This window comes from Gopherus evgoodei, chromosome 7 (genome assembly GCF_007399415.2).
Source record: "Gopherus evgoodei ecotype Sinaloan lineage chromosome 7, rGopEvg1_v1.p, whole genome shotgun sequence".
Lineage (NCBI taxonomy): Eukaryota > Metazoa > Chordata > Testudines > Testudinidae > Gopherus > Gopherus evgoodei.
In genome coordinates, this window is record NC_044328.1 from 31,883,624 (window position 1) to 31,898,501 (window position 14,878).

General features: G+C 41.1%; 1 protein-coding gene across 8 annotated transcripts in view; it reads right to left on the reverse strand.

Moving 5' to 3' along the window:
* The window catches only part of CPEB3 (cytoplasmic polyadenylation element binding protein 3), a 180,652-nt gene that overhangs the window by 14,656 nt on the left and 151,118 nt on the right, over positions 1–14,878 (reverse strand). For all 8 annotated transcript variants that reach the window (XM_030571296.1, XM_030571292.1, XM_030571299.1 and 5 more), the window contains 2 exons: positions 10,973–11,091; positions 8,395–8,509 (listed from right to left, as the gene is read on the reverse strand). In XM_030571296.1, the coding sequence (XP_030427156.1) occupies positions 8,395–8,509; positions 10,973–11,091 (234 nt within the window). The remainder of the gene's footprint in view (positions 1–8,394; positions 8,510–10,972; positions 11,092–14,878) is intronic.

The following is a 14,878-nucleotide window of genomic DNA, read 5'->3' on the forward strand; positions in this document are numbered from 1 at the left end:
GAGATATCCTGTAACAATCATTTAGAAGAATCTGGCAAAGCAGGGACTTCTAAATATATTTAAAGCAATAAATTCTGTACCAGAGAGAAGGTTTTGAGTATCTTCTCTTGCTATATTCTTTTATTACTGGTTGAGATGAATGCTTTAGGATTACAATCCATGTATGCCATATTGATACTGTAGAAGAGTATACCTTAAACTTCTGTTGGAAAGATCGCTAAATTTTTTCCCAGACATCTGATTTTCCAAAATTCATTTTTCTTGTCCCAATATTTGCAGAAATATAGTCTAGTACTACAATTGTAACAGAAAAACATCAGTGGGGAAAACATGCTTAACTTCTTAGGCTTTAGTACAATTAAGACTATGCTTTAGAAAGAGAAGACAGCAAAAATGATCGAAAAGGAAATCATGGAATGAGACTGTATAAAGAATGGAATGGAAACATGCACGGTGTATCATTAGGGATAATTTAAAATAAAAAATGTATAAGTAAGAGAAAACATATAGATTCTCCAAATGATGGTGCCTTTCAGATTCCTCCAAAGCAGTAATTTCTTAAGGGTTTTTTGTAAATCTAGCAGCAGAAGCATAGAGTTCTTTTAAGTCTTCATCTTGTCTTATGACAACTTCTTAACTTGACAGCTCTGAAGCGAATCCAGTTTACATAGGTCATCTAGAAAAACTGGAATTTAAAATGATCTAAAACAGTGTAATTTTTTTTGACATATAGCCCATCTTTTACAAAACAAAACAAAACCTCTCCTTCTCAAGGGTACTTTAGTGCAATGACAGTAAGCCATCAAAAGTAGACTAGTATATTGGCACCATGGAAAATCTTCAGAGATTTTAAAGCCGGAGGGGACCATTGTGATAATCTAAACTGAACCCCTGCACATCAGATCCTCACCCACCCATTCCTATAATATAGCCATAACCTCTGGCTGAGTTACCGAAGTCCTCAGAGCACGATTCAAAGACTTCAACTCTGTGCCTAAGGAGACGTTTCAAGAAAGTCTTAGACAGTTTCTAGACAGAGATATTCAGGCAAAGAACCAATTTTACTAGTGATAATGTTCAACTTCAAGTGCTACATTACAGCTGACAAACATTTCTTTGAGAATTAACTTCTACACATTCAAATGAAAATACCATTTGCAATAATGCCATTTGGTGACTCGCAATAACCTTCTGTAGACTGAGGACCCTCTATGCTATGGGAACTTATAACAGCATAGCTATAGTGCCATAGCTATGCTGGCATAACCCTGTAGCATAAATGTAGCCTACAGCAATGAAGAGGGTTTTTCTTTTGCTGTAGGAATATCAGTTCCCCAAGCAACAGTAGGCTAAGTAGCTGGGATGGAAGCATTCTTTTCTGAAAATTCAGTCCCGCAGCCCCTCCTGGTGAGTTTCAACCATGACACCTCAGTACAAGCAAAATGCTGCATACACTGGATTGTCATTACTCCTCATAACCCCACTTTTCCAGCAGTTCTAATGATCCCTCAAGCTCCTCTCCCAGCCCCATCCTACAGCAGGGTCCAGCAGTACCCTCCAGCTTCCTCCCAGTCTCCAGGGAAAGCTGCTGTGCTGGGAGCAAGAAGAGGGGCTGCCTGCCAGGATCCTCTCTGCCCTCCTATCTCAGTTAATGACGATCTGGGGTCACAGTCAGAGTTCAAGGCCAGAAGGGCCACCACATCATGTAGTCTGACCTCCTGTATATCAACAGGCCACCAACACCACCCAGCACCTGCACACTAAACCCAACAACCAAAATTGGACCAAGCAGAAGTAGCCAGAGCAGAAGCTGCAGGTGGCTTAAGATGAATTTCTGAGCCTCTTGCCCTTCATAAGATCACAATATTTGTGATAATTTCGTAAGTGTTGGTGCCTCCATACATACACATCAGCATTTGCATGGAAATATACTACAGTGTCACCGGTAAGTGCAAATTTTAAAAACTGGATGGTTTGAATATTTAGCATGTAATCACCCCCACTAAACTTAATATGATTAATGTATACAGCTTTCAGAATTGGGTCCTTATAATAAATATCAAGCTGAAACTAGTTTAGAGTTTATGATTTAGTGAGTTTGTAAAAAGGATGTTGTCCGATTAAAAATTATTATTTAAAATCAATTTCCTAATATATGTACAAACGTTAACTTTCAGCCTGCTTGGGAAAAAATAGCCAATTTAAGTTGTTTGTAGAGATTTTCTAGCCAGTTCCATGTTCAGATTCTCATGAATTAACTCACTGCAGCAGTGTTCAAGTTTGAAAACATCGTAGGGCAATATTTTAAATCCAAACAATTCATTAAAACTTGTACAATATTAACCCTTTAGAATATTATATATTTTATTTAACCAGAACCTCTCTTTGGGCTCAGTGAGATTTAACATTCTCTACAAAGTATTTTGCTGACAGGGGCTACATTTCTTGTACAATACCTAACACAATGGGGTCCTGGTCCAGGACTAGGGCTTCCAGGCACTATAAGAATACAAATATAACAACAGTAAATAATAAACTGAAAAACTTTAAAGGGACGCTATCTAATTGGTCCTCAAACTTAGGTTTTTTTAAACAATAGAAATCCCCACTAAAACTAATTATAAGAGTGTATTTTAAAAAAAATATACATTGATTTTTTTATAGATATGAAACATTCCACTTAATATTTCTTACATACAGGGATGGTTCTAGCATCTCTGGCACCCTCTACAGACTCACTTGATTCAGATCCCTTTTACAATCAGTTGCTGCTCTTTCCCACTCTTAAGATAGTACATAGCTATTTTATTTTATAATATATAAAACATTTACTAGTTAGGACAGGTTGACTGGGACGGGGGAGAGGCAGTACAGAACAGGCTGGTTAGGGAACGATGGAAAAGGGACAAACAAGCTGACTGAGGTTTAGGGTCAGGATTGAGCAAATCTAGGTTCTTAGTAGAACTTGGAGGTGGACGTGATCTTCTGTGGGGGAACAAAGAACAAGCCTTCACAAAAACAGCTCTATGGCTCCATGTAGGGGCACTAAAAGGTTATTCTGCCTGCCTGAGTTGGCTATGCCAATTCAAGCATTGCTGTGTTGTGCTAGTGCACGAGAACCTTGAAAGTGAAACTAGAATCACAGAAGATTAGAGTTGGAAGAGACCTCAGGACGTCTAGTCCAATATCCTGCTCAAAGCAGGACCAACCCCAACTAAATCATCCCAGCCAGGATTTTATCAAGCCGGGCCTTAAAAACCTTTAAGGAAGGAGATTCCACCACCTCCTTAGGTAACCCATTCCTGTGCTTCACCACCCTCCCAGTGAAATAGTTTTTCCTAATATCCAAGCTAGACCTCCCCCTACTGCAGTTTGAGACCATTGTCCTTGTTGTGTCATCTGCCACCACTGAGAACTGCCTAGCTCCATCCTCTTTGGAACCCTCATTCAGGTAGTTGAAGGCTGCTGTCAAATCCCGCTTCACTCTTCTTTTCTGCAGGCTAACTATAAGCCCAGTTCCCTCAGCCTCTACTCATAAGTCATGTGTCCCAGCCCCCTAATCATATTCATTGCCCAGGGCCGCCCAGCGGATTCAAGGGGCCTGGGGCAAAGCAATTTTGGAGGCCCCTTCCATAAAAAAAATTGCAATACTATACAATACTATATTCTCGTGGGGACCCCTGTGGGGCCCAGCTCAAATTGCCCCATTTGCGCACCCCGCCCCCACCGGGTGGCCCTGGGAAAAATAAACCTTCTGCATCTCAGCACAAACCCAGTTTTGAGAAAACTTTTTTACAAGGTATCACTGGTTCTCAGCATCAGCTAGTGCTAAAAGGCACTAACGCTCATTAAAAGGGTTGGACAAATATTTTCCGTCAAAACTTTTTCTGGATCGAAAATTAGGGGTTTTTAAAAACAAACAAACAAACAAACAAACAAAATCATGAACAATGTCTGCTTTCCTTCAAAATTTGTTGTGTTTTTTTAATTGAAAAGCTGAAATTAGTCTGCCAAAACCTGAATATGGTTTGGGGTTTCAGAAGTGTGCGGCCAAATATTTGCTGCTTGCTGTGTTTGACTGTTTAAAGAAAAAATAAAAAAATTCTGCTTAAAAAAAAACAAAAACTTTTGAACTACCTCAGCTTGTGACCAAATGCTGAGCCCATCCAGTCAGATTTTTCCAGGTTTCTGGTACTCTGCTGGCTTCCTTGACTCATATCTGTCTCCATAACTTTGGGTTCATTTAGGTTAGAACATAAGAACAGCCATACTGGGTCAAACCAAAGGTCCATCCAGCCCAGTATCCTGTCTATCGACAATGGCCAATGCCAAGTGCCCCAGAGGGAGTAAACCTAACAGGTAATGATCAAGTGATCTCTCTCCTGCCATCCATATCCACCCTCTGACAAATGGAGGCTAGGGACACCATTCCTTACCCATCCTGGCTAATAGCCATTAATGGACTTAACTTCCATGCATTTATCTGTTTCCTAGACACTGCTCCATGGGGTCCCTCACAAACTGGAGACAGTTACTGTGGGTTTGTCTTTAGTATAGCTTATGTACATACTCCACGAACTGAGCATTTGAGCTTGTTCCAGAATCTGGGATGAGCCTATGTTGTGAAAACTGAAATGCTCAAAATAGCACATGCATGTGAATGGACACAGGGTGCTAAAATTAAATTAACCCAGAGGTTCTCAAACTGGGGGTCAGGACCCCTCGGGGGTCACGAGGTTATTACTGGAGGTCACGAGCTGTCAGCCTCCTCCTCAAACCCCGCTTTGCCTCCAGCATTTATAACAGTGTTAAATATATTAAAAAGTGTTTTTAATTTATAAGGGGGCGTCGCACTCAGAGGTTTGCTATGTGAAAGGGGTCACCAGTATAAAAGTTTGAGAACCACTGAATTAACCCCTCTGGAGCTTCAGGGAATGCAGGGGCGGGTAGAGTTGGGAAGGGTATTGCTCTTCTCATGTGATCCCTCCTCCAGTGGCTAATTTTAAATGAAGCTACCCTCCCCTGACATGAATCTCCCTATGGCACTGACATTAAATATAGACTATAATTTGGCATTTAAGAAGTAAAAGGGACTGTAGCCCTAATGGAAAAGCTAACAGCTTGGCTCTTCTGCAAGCCTCAAACTGCTGAATGAGTTTTAGGGTAGGGAAGGCTGTGCCTCCCGAACAGCCTGGCCCTGCCCCCTATCTGACCCCCACCCACTTCCTGTCCCCCGACTGCCCGCCCCCCTCAGAATTCCCGACCCATCCTGCTCCTTTTCCCCTCACCGTCCCCCAGAGACCGCCCCCCAACCACCACTCCGGGACCCCAACCTGCTCCCTGTCCCCTGACTGCCCCGACCCCTATCCACCCCACCCCTGCTGAGTCCTGACAGACCCCCGGAACACCCACGATCCAACCCCCTCATCTCTGACCCCTGACCGCCTCCCACAACCTCGGCCCCCTCCCTGTGTCCTGACTGTCCCTGGGACTTCCTGCCCCTTAGCCAACCCCCCCGACCCCTTATCCCCAGCTCCCTCCAGCCCTGGAGCCTCAGCCCATCCAGCAGCGTCCCTTGACAGAGGCAGCGCAGCTCCGATGGGGCCCCTGAGCCCCGCCCCGCTCAGAGCCAGGTGGTAAGGGGGCGGGGCTCTGCTCGGCCCAGAGCTCGCAGCCCCGCCCCCTACTACCTGGCTCTGAGCAGGGTGGGGCTCAGGGGCCCTGCCGGAGCCATGCTGAAGCTGTCCAGGATGCGCTGAGGCTCCGGGTGAGGGGTGGAGATGGAGTCGGGTGGTGCTGGGGAAGGAGCCTCAGCCATTCTCATGGGGGCCCCTGTGGAGCCCAGGGCCTGGGGCAAATTGCCCCACTTGCCCCTCTCCCCGGTCAGCCCTGTCATTGCCCTCCGCTGGACTCTCTCCAATTTGTCCACATGCTTTCCGTAATGAGGGGCCCAAAACTGGACGCAGTACTCCAGATGTGGCCTCGCCAGTGCCAATCACTTCCCTCGATCTATTGGCAATGCTCCTACTAATGCAGCCCAATATGCCATTAGCCTTCTTGGCAACAAGGGCACACTGCTGACTCATATCCAGCCTCTTGTCCACTGTAATCCCCAGGTCCTTTTCTGCAGAACTGCTGCTTAACCAGTCAGTCCCCAGCCTGTAGCGGTGCATGGGATTCTTCCTGCCTAAGTGCAGAACTCTGTATTTGTCCTTGTTGAACCTCAACAGATTTCTTTTGACCCAATTCTCCAATTTGTCTAGGTCACTCTGGACGTATCCCTGCCCTCCACTGTTTCTACCTTTCCCCCCAACTTAGTGCCATCCGTAAACCTTCTGAGGGTGCAATCCATCTCATCACCCAGATCACCAATAAAGATGTTGAACAAAACCAGCCCCAGGAATGACCCTTGGGGCACTCCGCTTGATAGTGCCTGTCAACTAGATGTCTAGCCGTTGATCACTACCCGTTCAGCCAGACGATCTAGCCAGTTTTCTATCCACCTTTTAGTTCATTCATCCAATCCATACTTTTTTATCTTGCTGGCAAGAATACTGCAAGAGACCGTATCAAAAGCTTTACTAAAGTCAAGGTATATTATGTCCACCACTTTCCCCATATCCACAGAGCCTGTTATCTCATCATAGAAGGCAATCAAGTTGGTCAGATATGACTTGCCCTTGGTTAACCCATGTTGACTGTTCCTGATCACCTTCCTCTCCAAACGCTTCAAAATGGATTCCTTGAGGACCTGCTCCATGATTTTCCTGGGGACTGAGGTGAGTGTGACTGGTCTGTAGTTCCCTGGATTCTCCTTCTTCCCTTTTTAAAAGATAGGCACTATAGTTGCCTTTTCTCAATCATCTGGGACCTCCCCGGACCACTATGAGTTTTCAAAGGCCAATGGCTTTGCAATAACATCGGCCATCTCCCGCAGCACCCTTGGATGCATTGCATCCAACTCCATGGACTTGGCCATGTCCAGCTTTTCTAAATAGTCCTTAACCTGTTATTTCATCACTGAGGGCTGCTCACCTTCTCCCTATACTGTGCTGCCCAGTACTGCAGTCTGGGAGCTGACCTTGTCTGTGAAGGGTGAGGCAAAAAAAGCATTAAGTACTCCAGCTTTTTCCACATCACCTGTCACTAGGTTGCCTCCTCCATTCAGTAAGGGTACCACGCTTTCCCTGACCACCTTCTTGTTGCAAATAAACCTGTAGAAACCCTTCTTGTTACCCTTCACTCCCTTGCTAGCTGCAACTTCAACTGTAGTTTGGCCTTCCTGATTACACCAAGCTAGTTATTTTTTATTTTCCAGGCTAAAGTACAAAAAGTAAATAATTAAATTTGTGTTCTAATTCTAGTAACTACTACAAATTGTGTGTGTGGAGGGGGCGGGTATTCATAACACAAGTATGGAAATGTGTTTAATTACATTACTTTTAGTCTGATACAAAAGTATCACTAAGGGATAACTATATATGCCAATTCCTATGTTTTTAATGTAAAAAAACAAACCACAAATTAGAAATTAGAGTAATTCAGTCAAACAAAATAGACTCCAACTCCATGCAGGTGGACAGCGAAATAATAGCATAATGTAGTAACTAGTAAGTTCTCAGATTCTTTAATAAAATATGAAGAGTCATCCTTTAGGTAGTGAGTTCATGAACTGGCAGTAGGAATTCAGTCCAAAATAAGCAACCATGATATTGGTCACAGTAAAGAGGTACTGTCAATGTGAAAGGAACCCATAAGATTCAGAAAAAGAGATTTGCTGTACTGCTTTCAAATGCTCTAAATTAATTTCTAAAACTAATCTTAGAAGCTTGCAAATTAATATATCAATACCAAAAAATGGTTTGTCTTGCTCTGGAAAAATTCTAAATTTACTGTTCGAAGGCATTTTTCAAACATGAACTATAATTCATAATAGGCCTGGAAAAAAAATGTAGACAAAAGCAGTTAGGCCCATTTTTTTTTAAATGACTTCATTAGAACTGGTCTGGTTGTCAGAGCTGTTGAGCAACCACAACTCCAATTTAAGTTAGTGGGAGCTTAAAGTAAGTACTTAACTGAATTGGTCACCTTAAATAAGGCAGCCCCCAAATTCAAGGACAATATGAAAATTTGAATCTTAAAGTTTTACTTAATTTCTACTACTAAACAATTGATTCATTGTCTTAACTAGTAATTAATTTCAAAGGTCGGAAGTTCTCAGAAGTTATATTCTTATATATATTCTTCTGCCTTAAGGACATAAACTGATATGCTTGGAAAGTAAACCACAAATTCTTCAAAAGTCTCTGAAACAGATGGAATGTCATTGTCTCAGAATCTGAAACCAGTACTGATAGTATGGCCTAGCCTAACTTTTCTTCTATTTCAACTCACCAGCTCGGAGGGGACGTGGAACTCCCCCTACAAAGATAGTTTTTCTTGGGTCCAATGGCTGAGAACCATCCATTACAAAATCACTGTCACTTAGGTTCCAAGGTCGAATTTGCACCTGAAAGAAAGATGTCAACTTTGTCTTCACTTTATTGCTAACTTACCCTAAACAAAGTAATAAGAATTAAGAATCAGTTGTTAAACATTTACATATGTAAAATCTGATTAGAATATATATACACACACACACACTCTTTTTTAAAGATAAAATAGTAAAATGATAGAATGTGAAAGTAAAAATGATGCAAGTATATCATTTATCTATGTAGGTATTCAGAATGTACAGTTTACAGTTTACTTGATAAATGCACAGTACATTTATCACCTCTAGAGGCCAGGCTTGAGTTAGATTTCCTTGTGCAAATGCAGCCACCCCATTCTCTCCCTAATCTGCTTCCTCCTTCAGCCTCCTTTATTAGGAATATGGAATATATAAAAGGACATTCAGAGCTTTATCATTTATATTGTGAATTTAAGGATGCCGGTTGAACATTCAGCTTTCTTCTAGTTACATATTAATTGTAAAAGTTGAAAAAGAGGGAAGAGGAAATGGAATTAATTCCTATTTAAAATAAGAGGATTGCAGAAATGTAAGTGCACTTGTTCAGTTTAGTTAAGCAGCCAGCTAGATAGTGGACTGTTAGAAAGTCACCAGATTGTACAGAACTAAGAATTCTGCTCAAAAGCCATTTGGATAAGCCTGCTCACCACTACAACCCCTGAATAAGTGAAATGTGTAAGCATCATTTGGATTTGCCATTGCATTTCAATTTTCATTCACCCATGCAAGGTCTAATCTTCTAATTCAAAAAGGCACCCGTGAGCCTTTTATATGCATTTCGTTAAGAACTACTCTGGAAGGATTATGCATATAATATCTTAACTTTAACATATATAATAATAATTGCAATGATATAAAGAATAAGGCCCTACTCTGCAAGAAATTAAGCGCATACATTACATTATTTACATGACAAGCCTCAATGACTAAATATTTATAGGATTGCAACCCAAGCTCCTCAGTATGTCCAATTTAAAAAAAATGAGAATAGGTGATAAATAGTGCACATGACTACAGACATAAACAGGTGGTATATGATTGACATTACCCTTTGCAGAAGAAAGTTAGGCCCGGACTACGTTTAGAGAAATGCTTTACATTAATGGCCTAAACGGAGTTGTCATTCCTGTAAATTAATAAAGTAACAACTATCTCAATAATACCACCACACATGCAGTTTTAGCCCCTCGTTATGTAAACCTGTCCACTTAAGACTGGTAGTACAGAAGAAGTCCTCTATTTCCAGGATTTAACACAGTGCCAGCAATTCCAGAGAGTTTCTTGTAATGTCCCATTGGCAGTTATAAAACAGGATGGACCACTTTGTATAATTTAACAAGATTAAATCTCTATTCTAGCTAATCGTGAGTAACATGAGCCCGTTGTGCTGAAGTGGAAATTGTATCATGTACATAATGTACCACTATCTGCAAGCAACTGAAGCAGTTATCCACTAGCTCATTTCTGACTGCAGACAACATAAAAATGCTTGGTTTTACATCAAAAGCCAAGGTTACATCCACAATGTTACTTTACTTTCTAAATAATTTAAAAACATTATCTTAGTAACTAGGTCTTTTCCAATAGTTTATTTTTAATAGATTCAGTAGTAATAGGGATAATTGTTCATCCTTGATTATAGGGAGTCTTTATGGAAGTATATGGAAGTAATTTAGAATAAAAAAGGGGAGGGAATACTAAAAGGTATCAGACATTCAACCAGCAATACATTTTGAGGGATGCTAACTAGAAAAAATATATTTAAAATTTTCTATACCAATGAATATCTGTCTGAATATATGTTTATTTTAAAAAACCCTTTAGAAGAATCCAGTTAAAATCTGATTAGCTCTAGCAAAATGACTCAGCAAGAATATACCTCAAACATGTTTTCCTTCTTTCTGGTATTACCCTACTCCTCATTTGTCCATCAGAAGTGCACAACTATATGCTTTTCATTGGTTTTAATAAATCTTCTTTTATAAATCAAATCTGGGTCAAAGCAGACTTGCTACAGTAAGTGAAAGGCATGAAAGATTATAAATTGCTTAGCTAGCAAATGCAGAATTGAAAGCAATGAAATACTGGCAAGGCTGCCTAAATTATTAACGAGTTTTCTTTTTTAAAATCATAGGGGCTTTTTAAAAATAAAAATAAAACAATATAGGCAAAAAAACTAAAGCATTTACTTTTTTTTTAATATAGGTGACATTATAACAGGACACATTCTGTTACGATATGATACTGCAAGTACCAACGTAAAAGTTTAAACAAACGGTGACATTTATTAGCTTCTGAAGAAGCCAAATTATGCTAACATAAGAAGGTAAGCCTAGTAAAGGAATACCAACAGAACCAGTTTAACAGTTACACCCGGGGAAAAATGCTTGCATATTTATTTGCTTTTGAATTGGCAAGGGGAAGTTGGTTAGCAGCCAAGGCACTTTGTATACTGCTTACTGGTTTGTCTTTGATGGTGGGGCTTGACACACATAGGTAAAGTTTTCCATCTTCTTCCAGACAGGCATCTATCAGTGCTTGTACAGAACTTTCCTCTTGGAACAGCAAAAAGGCATAACCTTGGAAAGGACAAAGGCACAAAAAGGAAAAAAAATAGATGAAAACTTTTGAAAGATAGGTCAAAACAGAGAACACAAAAAAAGAAAATCCAAGAACTGCAAATATCTTGTAAGCAGTTGGTTTTGATACTTCACTAAGACTCTGAATTACTTTTATTTGTCCCAATACATAGATGGCAATAAGTGTAACATTGTTGCTAACTGTACTGAAATTAATCCAATAATAATATACTCTCAAAAGGAATCCTGCCATAGGATCACATGGAGAAAGCAGGTTTCCCCACCATCACTCTAATTTTTGTTTTGATGCTGCATACGGTGTTGGTATCACAGCGGAGAAAAAAAGTTTTTGGAAAGTTTGTTTTCTTTATATACTTTAACGGTTCTAAACAAATACAGAATGGCTGGAAAAAACAGAAAAAATTGTGGAAGATTAGCCCACAACTATAACAGATCTATATTTGTCCTCTTACAAGCATTTGTCATCTTAAATAAAGCGATAGTGTTGAGGCAGTTTCAGACAATATACAAGGGGGGGGGGACTATGTGGGAAGGTCCATGGAATGAAAACCTGCATACAGATAATCTGAATATTTCTATCCTGAACATACATATGTTGGCAAGGGGAAAATGAATACTCTCATTCATTCATAATGTAGCCTTATTTCCTAAATATATTTCTAAATCAAATCTCCTAACGCACGCAATCCTCACTGAAGACCATGATTTACTTAAATTGGACTTTTAGACTGCCACTTATATAAAAGATTACCACTTGTTTTAGATCATGAAACTTTCTCATGCTCTGATCACTCAAAGGCTCAGATTTTCTTTAAAGTTCCCCTCTAAAAAAGTGCTGAAATAAGGTAATCTTGAGGGAAAGCTGTCAACAACTGAAAGATTATGGATTGAGAATTGGAGTGCCTTCTGACCCACAAATATTCTGCAAACAAGATAAAATTTTGATTTAAAATATAATTTTAGTTGAGACTACCGAGATATGAGACAAGCTTTTGTACAGTATAAAGTTAAGCCTCGGATATTCTTAACATGTATCCCTAACAGGTTAAATTTTGGAATAAAAAGACAAAGGTAAATTACGGCAATGCTTCTACACTAAATTAGATCTTATGACCATTTGGCAATTACAGTTAGTATTGAATGCAGCTGCCCAGTTGTAGGGAACTTCCAGTAGTCTGTGTTACACCTGCGCTGAATAGTTAGGAGTAGCTACCAGATGATTTCCCACTCACTGTTTTGATAGTGGCTTTCACCTTCACAGTTTGGACCTTGCCTACCTTAGAGAGTTCCTTTCTTCACACAATTCTGTAGCAACTGCTTGAGCTAGCATTCCTCTCAAAAGGACTGCTAGCAGAAGATTCTCAGTCAGGGGCACTGACTAAAAAGGCACCTAGCTAGGTTAATTGCATTCCCAAGTTTTATTGGGGAGGCAGCAGTGAAGAGGATCTCAAGTAGAATTTTGAAGTAGTGACTGTGGATAGCTTTCTTAGTGCAATTTTTTTTGCTTGTTTAATTTTTTTAAATTTTGTACATGTGCTAAGAAATTAAAATTTAGTGTTCAAAATCAAATTTTCACTGGGACATTGCACAACATCTCTGCCCTTCAAAGGTTATTGCCCTACAAGACTTCAGCTTTCTACTGCTCACCATCTTTATACTAGAGATATTCAAAGAAAAGTTGCACAAAAATTTAATAGGCCAAGTGTATTCATCATTGAACAGACAACAGCCTTTAAAATTTCACCATAGGAGGAGTGTGTTTCAGAAAGTCTTGGGCACTTGCTAAGAACTTGGGAGTTATAATGGAAAGGTTGCAACAACTATAGCTATGATCTACTGAGACACTGACTAAAACCCATGGCATATGTCGACAAAAGCCACACAGTTCATTGTGTTAGTACTACAGTAACTTGCTGCCTACACACCAAACTGATAAATCCTTGAAGAAATTTTATATTTTAATGTATATATTAGTTCAATTTAAACTGACTAATCACAGTATCACATGGAATTTGAGTTCCCAGACTTGTAATGGATTCAGAATATATATTTATCATTGTCTTCATGTTATCTCCATTTTATTTTCCAATCTGTGCAGCTATTATGTTTTCTTCACCATATAATGAACCTGCTCAGTAAGAAGTAAAATCTGTTCACTATCCCAATTAGAGATGTGTTCTGTTTGGCAGTTGATCTGTCCTATCAAATGCTCTCCACCCCAATCGTGAAACTGAACACTTGGAAGATATATCAGAGTGGGCAAACTTTTTGGCCCAAGGGCCACGTCCGGGTGTGGAAATTGTATGGCATGAATGCTCACAAACTTAGGGGTTGGGATGTGGGGGGGGGGGTCTGGGCTCCGGCAGGGGGTGCGGGCTCTGTGGTGGGGCCAAAAATGAGGAGTTTAAGGTGCAGGAGGGGGCTCCAGGCTGGGGCAGTGGGTGTAGGAGGTTGCTCTGGGCTGGGACGGAGGGGTTCAGAGAACAGGAGGGGGATAGGGCATGGGAGGGGGTGAGGGGTGCAGACTCTGGGAGGCACTTACCTCAAGCAGCTCCTGGCGGCGGCGGCGGCAGCAGCAGCAGCAGCATGTCCCCTCTCCAGCTCCTAGCAGAGGCATGGCTAGGCTGCTTTGACAGCTGTCCCGTCATTGCAGTCTTACATGTAGGAGCTGCAGGGGGTACATGCTGCTGTTTCTGGAAGCTGCGCGGAACCATGGTACATGCAGAGCAGAGCAAACCCGACCCCACTCCCTTGCTGGAGCCCTAGAGCAGGGCAAGCCCCGGACTCTGTTCCCCGGCAGGAGCTCGAGGGCCGGATTAAAACATCTGAAGAGCTAGATGTAGCCATAGTGTGCCCAACCCTGGACTACAGCATTCCGTCGCCTTCCACCACTAATCATATTTCATTGGTCAATTCATTTTTTTGGGGTGGAGGCATGGTGTTTAAACTCATAGGCAGACTTCAGTACCCTATATACTTCAGTCCAAAAATTAGTTCCAAATGTTAAGAATATTCTGATTCAAACCAATATTTCCACTGGTTAGTAAACAATCTTAAAATTCAGAGATTAAGCTAAGCACTCCAAAATGTGAATGCTTGTCCATACATTGTATGAATATTTTTGGTCTGCAAAATTCATTTGGACATTTTGTCTGAACAGTCTCTTAGGCCTGGTTTACGCTACATGTTTATACCGATTTTAGCAGCATTAAACCGATTTAATGCCGCACCCGTCCACACTACGATGCCCTTTAAATCAATATAAAGGGCTCTTTAAATCGGTTTCTGTACTCCTCCTCAATGAGAGGAGCGCTAAAATCGGTGGTATTATATCAGATTAGGGTTAGTGTGGCCGCAAATCGATTGGCCTCCGGGCCGTATCCCACAGTGCACCACTGACAGCTCTGGACAGCTATCTGAACTCGGATGCACTGGCCAGGTAGACAGGAAAAACCCCGCAAATTTTTGAATTTCATTTCCTGTTTGGCCAGCGTGGAGCTCTGATCAGCACAGGTGACCACGCAGAGCTCATCAGCAAAGGTAACAAAGCAGTCTCCTGAGAACAGAAAAAGAGCTCCAGCATGGACCACACGGGAGGTACTGGATCTGATCGCTATATGGGGAGAGGATTAAGTGCTAACAGAACTCCGTTCAAAAAGACTAAATGAAAAAACTTTTGAAAAAATTTCCAAGACCATGAAGGAGAGAGGCCACATCAGGGACTCAGTGCAGTGCAGAGTGAAAGTGAAGGAGCTCAGACAAGCCT